Raw genomic sequence first — 11,561 nt, 5'->3', positions numbered from 1 at the left:
CCCCTCCCTGCTCTTCCTCCCCCCCTTCCTCCTTTCCCCTCTTTTCTCTTCCTTCCTCCTCTTCCTTCTAGAGCAGTTAAGTAATTTGTGTGAAATCACTTAAATTTAGTGTCTGAACCAAGATTAGAATATAGGTCTTTTGGTTCATAGTTCATTGGTTTTTCCACAATAATGCAGAGTTGAATACTGAAGTTCACCAATATCAGGTACCATGGGCACATGTAAGAAATAAGTTAGATGAGTTTTTGTTTTAAACTCACCTGTAAGGATGAGATAAGAAGTATTGATTTTCATTAGGAAGAACTGGGACATTGTAGTTTATAACAGTTGGGCTGTCTTCTCAATTGTAAATAGGATTCTGTGTCTTTTTTTAAAAGAGTTTTTGTCTCTTCTAGTATTACATTTTTAACAGGTGGTAGACACCCCACTGAAGAACATATTATTTTAGAAACAAGATGTCACCAAAAGTCTAGGATGGAGATTGGACAAGTTAAGTGCAGTTCTTGTCTGTAGTTCTGAAGGAGATAACTTGAAACCTTTGCTTGTTTATATTTTTTTAATCGGTGTATAAAAGCTGGCTTTATAAAAGATATGCCTCTGCTGTAGTTCTTACATTTTAACTATGAATTAGGGCTGCCGGGCACTATTTGCTGGAAACGAAAACAAAGGAAGTAAAAGAAAATCAATTGGAATACTGTTGGAATTAGTAGAGTTCTGCGAAGTAGCTGAATGTGGGAGTGGGGGTGGGGGGACAATAGAAATATCAATAGTTTTCCTATTAACAGTATTAACTAATTAGAAAACAATGTGGAAAAGAGATTAGATTCAAAGTGGCAACAAAAAGTATACAATTCCTGGGAACCTACTTTAGAAATGTAACTATCTTAGGGCCGGCCTGGTGGTGCACTGGAGAGGGCGGCGCTCCCAGCGAGGGTTCGGATCCCATGTGGAGACTGGTTCCGCTCACTGGCTGAGCGTGGTGCGGGCGCGACACTGAGGGTTGTGATCCCATTACCGGTCAGTAAGAAAGACAAAAAAAGGAAAAAAAAGAAATGTAACTATCTTGTGAGAAGAAACCTACAGAATTACTGGGCCATAAAAGAAGATTTGAAACTTCTAAAAGAGATACTATCACCCTGACTAGGAACACAAAAATGAATATGTTAATTCATTCTAAGTTAATTTATGAATATAATGTGAGTTCCATCAATACGTCACTGGAATTTTTTCCCGTTCATTCTTTCTGTTATTTATTGTAATTGAAAAGGGGTTCTAAACTTTAACTTCCCATTAGAATTACCTGGGGAGCTTAAAAATATTCTAGGTATCAGTGTTCTTTAACCCTTAGTATTTACCATCAGAGTCCATTGGTCTCAATTTTTTTTGAATTTCATTTTTCAGTTCTAATTGTTGTAGCAATTGATATTTTGTAACTCTTATTGTTCCTTAGAGATCTTCCAAAGAATAAAAACAAAATTTACTTATAAAAAAAAGTAGAATAAAACTCATTCTAGCTTACAATTACGTATAAATCTTAAGATACATTATGGAATCTTCTTCAAATAATTCTTCTAGGAATTATTTGATCATAATTCATTAATTTTCCCCAATTATGCCAAGAAGAAAAAATGGGAGATTGAGGAATTGCCTAGAAGGGTGATACAGTGGTGAAATATTTTTCACTTTTGCACCATGTTTCAGCTTTCTTACTGTGTTGCTCAAAGTATTTGGGTCATCTTTCAAGAAGATATGAAAGCNGTTAAGTGCAGTTCTTGTCTGCAGTTCTGAAGGAGATAACTTGAAACCTTTGCTTGTTTATATTTTTTTAATCGGTGTATAAAAGCTGGCTTTATAAAAGATATGCCTCTGCTGTAGTTCTTACATTTTAACTATGAATTAGGGCTGCCGGGCACTATTTGCTGGAAACGAAAACAAAGGAAGTAAAAGAAAATCAATTGGAATACTGTTGGAATTAGTAGAGTTCTGCGAAGTAGCTGAATGTGGGAGTGGGGGTGGGGGGACAATAGAAATATCAATAGTTTTCCTATTAACAGTATTAACTAATTAGAAAACAATGTGGAAAAGAGATTAGATTCAAAGTGGCAACAAAAAGTATACAATTCCTGGGAACCTACTTTAGAAATGTAACTATCTTAGGGCCAGCCTGGTGGTGCACTGGAGAGGGCGGCGCTCCCAGCGAGGGTTCGGATCCCATGTGGAGACCGATTCCGCTCACTGGCTGAGCGTGGTGCGGGCACGACACTGAGGGTTGCGATCCCATTACCGGTCAGTAAGAAAGACAAAAAAAGGAAAAAAAAGAAATGTAACTATCTTGTGAGAAGAAACCTACAGAATTACTGGGCCATAAAAGAAGATTTGAAACTTCTAAAAGAGATACTATCACCCTGACTAGGAACACAAAAATGAATATGTTAATTCATTCTAAGTTAATTTATGAATATAATGTGAGTTCCATCAATACGTCACTGGAATTTTTTCCCGTTCATTCTTTCTGTTATTTATTGTAATTGAAAAGGGGTTCTAAACTTTAACTTCCCATTAGAATTACCTGGGGAGCTTAAAAATATTCTAGGTATCAGTGTTCTTTAACCCTTAGTATTTACCATCAGAGTCCATTGGTCTCAATTTTTTTTGAATTTCATTTTTCAGTTCTAATTGTTGTAGCAATTGATATTTTGTAACTCTTATTGTTCCTTAGAGATCTTCCAAAGAATAAAAACAAAATTTACTTATAAAAAAAAGTAGAATAAAACTCATTCTAGCTTACAATTACGTATAAATCTTAAGATACATTATGGAATCTTCTTCAAATAATTCTTCTAGGAATTATTTGATCATAATTCATTAATTTTCCCCAATTATGCCAAGAAGAAAAAATGGGAGATTGATGGAATTGCCTAGAAGGGTGATACAGTGGTGAAATATTTTTCACTTTTGCACCATTTTATTTGATCATAATTCATTAATTTTCCCCAATTATGCCAAGAAGAAAAAATGGGAGATTGAGGAATTGCCTAGAAGGGTGATACAGTGGTGAAATATTTTTCACTTTTGCACCATTTTTCAGCTTTCTTACTGTGTTGCTCAAAGTATTTGGGTCATCTTTCAAGAAGATATGAAAGCAGTTTGGTGATATTCTTTTTAGTCTTTTTTGTTTTAAGCTTTCATTTAACATATTTGAGAATTCAGATTTTTCATTTTTAATTTTCTATCTCTTATAGAAGGGAGAAAAAATTGGCAGAAGAAGACATTTAAGAACTGTTAGACAAATCAGAGTATGAATACAAAGAAACAATAACAACTAAACCAATAATGATGGTAAATTTGATTGTGTAAATGAAATCTCAGATTATGAGTCTTCAGATATAATTTCCTAGATGAGTTTTCTCAAACATAAGAATTAATGCATGAATATTCCAGAGACAAAAATGGAAATATTACAGGTCCATGCATGATAACTTATGAGCAGTAGTTGCATTCAAAGGATATTGCTTATTTCGCTATGTTTAAAGTGTTATAAGGCTGCACTCTAACCTGCTGAGCTAACTTGCCAACATATGTTTAAGGTTTTATAAAGCTTTCTCTTAACTTTTTTTTTTACTATCCCTTTATTTTTATTTCTGTAAATTAATCACAAAATGACTTGAAATATTAAAAATAAATAAAAATGGTGTTTTGGACCCTGTTAGTCAGATCCATGTTTTTTTCTGGTATAGTGAAGTTAAAGCTTCCCTGTGGTTCCATTGTGAAGCTAAGGTTGAGAACCACTGTTCTAAGTAGACTTCATCTGGACAAAGAAAAAAGGAGATTAGGTAAAATGCTTTTGAGAAAGTTAAGTAATGAGTTATAGTCTAGAATAGGCCTACCAGATGCATGGTACTGACATAAGAATTATAAAAGAGATTAATGGATTAGACCAGACAACCCAGAAGCAGATCCTAGAATATGTAAAAATTTAACATGACTGAGTGTCATAAATTAGTAGATTAGATTAGTAATTTTATTTCTTGGAATTTGTCCTAAAGAGGTCATCTCTGCTAGGGAATAAGAAAGCTTTCTTCCTAGCTTTTCCTATATTCACTGGTATTCCTTCCCAAGAAAGGTAGGCAGTAATCAAATTGGGCCACATTTTATTAGTTTCCTGCTTCCTCTTTCAGTGCTCCTCAATGAGTACAGTATGCAGAGGACTAAGTCTTTGGCTAGGCCGGGTAATCTTGAATTCTAGTCCTTTCACAAAAATCTGTGAGAGTTCTTACTGCTTAGGGCACCTCAGTGTGCTGGTGGTAAATTTGGCTTTGGGCTTTAGGCTTTGTGGGAAGGGAGAGGCAGTGCTTAGGCCCTTTGGCTCAAATAAACTGGATTACCAAAGATCATTACTTCAGGGTGTCTAGCAGTAACCCAGCTAAAAGTGGTCTTTGATTTACCTTTTGATAACCTCCTCCCTCTCTCCCTACTCTGCTTTCCCCTTAATGCCCCTTATACTGCACCCCTCTTTTGTGTTTGTGTGTAGGGTGTTTGTGTGTAGGGCAGGATTTATGCATTTATGGGTTTTCTAGTTCAGTGCTTCCCATCTTTTTCATCTCAAACACATATGTAAAATATTTCAGGACCAAGGATATAATGAAAGGAGGTGCTTAAGGCCAGAGGCATTAGGTTCTGTGTATCCATTGTTTCTCAAATACAGGTTATGACGCATTAGTTAAATGAATCAAGTGGGTTGCCACCATCATTAAAATAAATGAGGATGATAGAATGCATCATTTGTTGTTGAAAGGATTATATGAGTCGTGTTTATGACCTGGAAGTATAATATGTATTTATATGGGTTGCTGTCGAACTTTGCAAGCTATTTGCTCTAGCCAAATACTGATGAATAATGCCCCAAACCTCTCTTAAGTTGCGTTATTCTTTAACAGGGGGACATATTTATGAAAAAAATTTAGACTTAAAATATTGCAAAATCTGAACAAGGAAACCAGCCAGGTAAATCGTGACATATCCTTTTAGCTAATTTGCTCAAGGTAGTATTCCCTTATTCTTCAGTATTTTCTGGGTTTGCAGTGAAGGTCTGGAGGTTAGTAATACTTTTCTTAGAGTTCTTGTAGAGTCAATGGGGTTTTCAGGAACAGTTATCGTGCTATGATATATTGGTAACAGCAGAGAAATCAGATTTGCCCCTGTTCTGCTGTGACAGCCTTGGATGAGTTACTGATCCCATTTATGTCTGTTTACTCATCCATAAAAGTGGAACTAAGAGTGCGTGTATTATAAGGTTACTGTTAGTAGGAAATACAGTAATGAATGCAAAGTGCTCAGCATGTTGCGTGGACATTGCTGTGAGTAAAATTAATTGCAGGCTAAGTTTTGCCTCTTACATTATCGAATCTCTCTTTGTGCCTTAATTTCTCCTTCAGCTTACATTTCAGCTAATATTATTAGATTACCTCATTTGAATTTGAGAGAGTTAAAATCAGAAAATAATAAATGTAAAAAATACTGTATAAATTTATCGTGGTATTAATTCTAGTAGTAGCAATATAAGAAACCTGTTTGCATTGTATATGAGCTGATTAATAATTTTATGTCCAAATGGATAGAATCAGTAGTTGATTCAGATGGGGAGAAATATATACTTTCAGTTCTATGAAAGTGCCAACCTCTTTCCTGCCTTAGGCCTTTGCAGTTATTCCTTTCGCCTGAAATATTGTCGTCTGGCCCCACCCCCATTTCTTCCTATCTGGTACCTCTTTCACAGCTGAAATGACACTGCTTTAGAAAGGCCTTCCCTGACCTTCTAGTCTGAGTAGCTTGCAGCTGGTTGTTTTAAAATCACTTTAAAAAATCATACCATTAACTACTACTTGGTTCTTGATTATGTTTTTTGTCTGTTTTCCCATCCCCAACTAGAATGTAAACCTTGAAGAAGAGGGACCTCACTTGTATTATTTATTATTATTTTTCCTGTACCTAGATCAGTGCCCAACAAACACTTGTTGAATGTTTGAATATAATGTAAAGTATGAAAAATTATTCATAGTCATACTTTCCAGAGATAAATTATTATTGTTATAGTATGGTGTATAGTTCTAGTGTGCTTACATATGTACAAATGTCTGTGATTATGCTTTTATTGTATATTTCATTGAGTCTAAAGATAAACATTTTTTACTACATTTTATGTCTAAAATTGGGATGTCTTATAATCAAGTGTATGCCTATGTTTAATTGGCAGCATTTTTTTCTTTATCAGTGGCACATAAACTGAAGATGTGTTGAAGTCTATAGCATCTTAGATTTGATGAAATATGGTATATATTTGAAACAAAAATGGGATCATGATGTTCAACTCTTTGTTCAACTCCTCTGAATATCTTGAGCATTTTCCACATTTTGCTCTATTTAGATCTATCTCATTCGCAAGAGGTATGATTAAGGGTGTGTTATAAATTTTTCCACCAATTTCTCTTGATGGACATTTGGGGCTTTTCCCATTTTGTTTTCCTATTACAAACAGTGCTGTTTTAAATATCTTTGTACACATCATTATGCACTTAAAGTGAAATTTCTTTTGATGATTTACCTAGATTGGTGGGTATACATATTTCGGGTAGTGTACAATGGTACCTATTTCTGTAAACCCTTAAATACAAGTACTGCGTTTTAGGACATTTAAAAATTTTTGTTAATATAAATGAAAAATATCCTAGTGTTTTAATGTCATTTCTTAAATTATGAATAAGGTTGATTACAAACCTCTTTCATGCTTATTTGCTGTTTATCTCTTCTGTGATTCTTGTGCATAGAATGGTAGACTTTTAATTGGCTGGCAGAGAAATCTTCAGTTTGGAGTCATGCATTATTAATTCTTGGGGAACAACTTTCAGGCCTGCCAGAGCCCACCCTTGTGAAGGACATGAGGGCTTTACAAGGACCCAAGGTTGGGGAAGAGACAGAATTCAGGAATAACTGGAATTGTAGTGTCCTTTATAATGGAGGCCAAGAAAGGTTACAGTATCGTTAGTTTGTGGGCTGAATACTGGAACTTAGACTCTGCTGTTAGTCTTTAAACTTTAAATATTCCTCTTCTCAAACCTTGTTCTTTAATATGTCTTGGTTGTAGTGTAGTAGTGTTAGGTTAGCAGGTTTAAATAGGACACAGCTCTGTGACTTGAGCGAAGTCAATATTGGATCCAGAGATTAAATCTTTAATCTTTTAGATTAAATTAATATGGGTTTTTTGCACATTGTTAAAATGTTCCTGTTAACGGGGCCGGCCCGGTGGCGCACTGCTACAGTGCGCCGCTTGGGAGCGCAGCGGCGCTCCCGCCAAGGGTTCGGATACCACATACGACCGGCCGCTCACTGGCTGAGTGAGGTGCGGGCGCAACACCGAGGGTTGCGATCCCGTTGCCGGTCCCGGTCCGGTACGGGCGCAACACAGAAGGTTGCAGTCCGTTGCCAGTCATGCGGGCGCAACACCGAGGGTTGCGATCCCGTTGCTGGTCCCGGTCCGGTACGGGCGCAACACAGAAGGTTGCAGTCCGTTGCCAGTCACGAAAAAAGACAAAAAGGAAAAAAAAAATGTTCCTGTTAACATTTTTGAGTACCTTTGCTATGTCAGACCATGTCACTTTCAAATATGGATATCAGATGTCTGCCTTTTAGGTTCCACTGCAGTCTGTAGAGGTGACAGATTTCAATCCTTTGGTAAAAGTGAAGCTAGAAGATACATGGAATATGGAGAGCGTGGTGGAAGGCCTTTAGTCTATTATGGCAATTTAAGGAAGGCTTCCTTGAGAAGATAGGATAACCTAAACTGAATCTTGAAGGATGAGTAAGAGCTGGAGTAATAAGTAGTAAAGGAAAGACTAAAACATTTGAGGTAAGGAGTTTATGGTGAGGTTGGGGAGATAAGGAAAAACCAGGTAATCAAGGGTCTTGAATGCCATGCTAAAGATCCTATATTTTATAGGGCAAGGGGTAAATTAGAGTTTAGAAATCACTGCCAGGAGATTGAGCTAAGAGACAAGACTGAAGACAAGCAAATGTTTTGGGAAATAGTTCTAGTCATCCAGGTGAGAGAGTTAAGGCCTCAATCCTATATTTTATAGGGCAAGGGGTAAATTAGAGTTTAGAAATCACTGCCAGGAGATTGAGTTAAGAGACAAGACTGAAGACAAGCAAATGTTTTGGGAAATAGTTCTAGTCATCCAGGTGAGAGAGTTAAGGCCTCACTTAGCTCAGTGGTAATAGCTTACTCGGAAAATGCTAGTCATTTTCTTTAGTTTATGTATAGCCCTCTGTCGTTCAGAATCCCACTGAAATGAAAAATCTTGGAACTGGGTTTATTATTTTGCAGAGATAGCTTATATTAATTGTCTGATTGTTTTTCATTCTTTTGTGTCTGTAAGAAGTTTATACTTCTTGCTTTTGTGTAAAAGCAATGCTTTGTTAGATTAAATTTAGGTTCTAAACTTAAGGAATTTATAATTTCTATGTGCTAATTTCTTTCTTTTTTTTTTTAAGGCTACTAGCAAAAGATGGTGGATCGCTTGGCAAACAGTGAAGCAAATACTCGACGCATAAGTATAGTAGAAAATTGTTTTGGAGCAGCTGGTCAACCCTTAACTATACCTGGACGGGTTCTTATTGGAGAAGGAGTATTGACTAAGTTGTGCAGAAAAAAGCCCAAAGCAAGGCAGTTTTTCTTATTTAATGATATTCTCGTATATGGCAATATTGTCATCCAGAAGAAAAAATATAATAAACAACATATTATTCCCCTGGAAAATGTCACTATTGATTCTATCAAAGATGAGGGAGACTTAAGGAATGGATGGCTTATCAAGACACCAACTAAATCATTTGCAGTTTATGCTGCCACTGCCACTGAGAAATCAGAATGGATGAATCACATAAATAAATGTGTTACTGATTTACTCTCCAAAAGTGGGAAAACACCCAGTAATGAACATGCTGCTGTCTGGGTTCCTGACTCTGAGGCAACTGTATGTATGCGTTGTCAGAAAGCAAAATTCACACCGGTTAATCGTCGTCACCATTGCCGCAAATGTGGTTTTGTTGTCTGTGGGCCCTGCTCTGAAAAGAGATTTCTTCTTCCCAGCCAGTCCTCTAAACCTGTGCGGATTTGTGACTTCTGCTATGACCTGCTTTCTACTGGGGATATGGCCACATGCCAACCTACTAGATCAGACTCTTTCAGTCAGTCATTGAAGTCTCCTTTAAATGATGTATCTGATGATGATGATGATGATGATAGCAGTGACTAAGGACACATTTTGAAATATTTAATCGGGTGTGACTATCTGAGAAATCAGCTTTGGGGGAAATGTAAAATTCTGAGCTTTCTCCATTTTGCTGTAGCCATGAATTTGCCTGAGAAACTTTTAACCTATGTGCCTCAATATATTCTATAGAAAGTAGGTTGCTCCTGCCTTCACCTCCTCCCTGCACTTTTCTACAGGGATAAACTATTACAAATATATAAGATAAATTTTTGATTCCTTATTCTTGTTTATTTCTAGATTATTTTCTTGGAAGGTTGGGAAAAGATGTTTATTTAACAGATCACATACTACATTGTTGTTTTTATTTCTATTATGTGGAAAAGCTAAAAAGTACAGGATGATGGGAAAGGGAATAAAATGTAGTTAATTAATAATATGAGCTTTTTTTTCTTAACCATCTTATGGTTAAGACATCAGTAACAAAAGTACATGTTTTGGAAATACTTTGGCTTTTTCATATACCGAATGGTGCCTTATAATGCACTGTTACATGAAATAAGCCCCTACCTTCTCACTTTTTGGTTTGTTTAAAAAAATACAGTGGTGCTCTCTGAGGTGATAAAAATGAATGTTTATGAATGGGTGTAATTAGGAAATACTTCTCATCTGACAGCTACGAATAACTAAATTGAGGTATCTTCATTCTATGTGAATAAATATTTTTCCATAAAATAGTTGTGATTGTTTTTTTACATTTTATAGGTACCAAATTATAATTATCAAATATATATTTTAAATTAATAATAGGTTGTCATTCTTAGGAATTTGGTTTGAAATTTATCAGTAACATAGAATTGTCATATTGCGTTAGCTTCTACTTTTAATAAGGTATTTTTAGATATGAATTCATCTGCTTTAACATTATTTCTAGAATGAAATATCTTCTTACAAAACCCTTGAAAATAAACAATCTCTTTTTAAAAATCCCATGATAGAGCACAGATTTACTTAAGCTTGAAGATTTGGAAGAAATAATGTGTTAAGAATGGTCAAGGCAGACAACTTTGTTTGACTAAACTTCATGTCTGGAAGTATTGTCTGTTTCAGTATGAAAATATCTTGAATTTACAAATATGAGTATAGTGTTATATTTTATGAAGTTTTGTAAAGTCCCAAACAATATTTCTATTTTTGTAAACAATTGTATGTTTAATCCGTTTCTGAAATCATTTTGCAATCTATGGAAATAGAGTAGCAATTAATATTTCTAAATTGTGATCAGGTTAGTCTAGATTGCTTTTGAGAAGTAGTAATTTTTGACTATTTGCTTTTGAGGCAGTCGTTAGATTGAAAGTATATTTATCATGTAAAAGATGCGTTTTGCACTACTCTCTCCATTAGTATGCTGCAAATAACTGCAGTCTTTCAAGTGTGGAAAATCAGTCTAATGTTTGTTTTAAATTCTAAATTTAAGGAAAATCTATAAATCTGGGTATATTGCAAATGTCATGAGAGGTTTGATTCAATAACTTGTGATGGGGGATTATTTGGTATCCTAACTGTTTGGGTAAGGTTCTAATTTTACATTACTGTTAAATTTTGAAAGCATCTGAGATGTACAGATCTCTCTGTAAGAAATGTGAAAGAAAAGCACAACAGTTAAGAGTTGTTTTTTTTTTTTTCTGGTTTGTTTTAATATCAGATGGACTTTTATTTCTATGCAATATATACATATAATCAATCAACATATCAGAGAAAGGACCATGAAACCTGAGAAATGCTAATGGAGACTTGCCGGTATATAGGAACCTAGCAAATTCAGGAATGAAGGGGAAATATTCCGAGATAACATTTTCATTGTCTGTTTTTACAATAAAAAATATTTTACAATTTACCTTCTCTATATTGTGACTTGAAGATTTTTTCCCTTTGTTAAGATAATAGATATCATGTGTATTTTGCTTCAGTATTCAACAGCTGTGAACGCCTACTGTGTGGTAGACATTGCTGTAGGTGGTAGGGCTAGAGCAGTGAACAGAAATTCCTCCTTTTCATGGAGTTTACATGCAAATAGAATCAAGGTGTTTTCTTCCAGAGTTTTTTCTATAATTTTTAAAGCTCTTATAAATCTTGGTTATATTTAAACCTGAAGTGATTTTGGTGCTGATTTTTCATGCCATTCATTTAAAAAAAATTTATTGAATCATAATTGATTATACATATTTTGGGGGTTCAACATTGATGTATGTTGATCAAATCATTATTAGCATATACAGTATTACAATTGTAATG

At 35.1% G+C, this 11,561-nt stretch overlaps 1 protein-coding gene across 1 annotated transcript; it reads left to right on the top strand.

The window, feature by feature from the left end:
* The first annotated feature begins 8,553 nt into the window (after positions 1–8,553).
* PLEKHF2 (pleckstrin homology domain containing, family F (with FYVE domain) member 2) lies at positions 8,554–11,168 on the top strand. Its single transcript, XM_008568335.1, has one exon. The coding sequence runs from the start codon at positions 8,562–8,564 to the stop codon at positions 9,309–9,311; it is 750 nt and encodes a 249-aa protein (XP_008566557.1). The 5' UTR covers positions 8,554–8,561; the 3' UTR covers positions 9,312–11,168.
* Positions 11,169–11,561: the final 393 nt, after the last annotated feature.

This window comes from Galeopterus variegatus, unplaced genomic scaffold (genome assembly GCF_000696425.1).
Source record: "Galeopterus variegatus unplaced genomic scaffold, G_variegatus-3.0.2 Scaffold23, whole genome shotgun sequence".
In the NCBI taxonomy this organism is placed as follows: domain Eukaryota; kingdom Metazoa; phylum Chordata; class Mammalia; order Dermoptera; family Cynocephalidae; genus Galeopterus; species Galeopterus variegatus.
The sequence above is the reverse complement of the archived record's forward strand: the minus strand, read 5'-3'. Positions and strand labels throughout refer to the sequence as shown.

What these genes read in the sequence shown, in the direction of transcription:
- PLEKHF2 (XM_008568335.1), top strand. Translation starts at nt 8,562, where the DNA reads ATGGTGGATCGCTTGGCAAACAGTGAAGCAAATACTCGACGCATAAGT.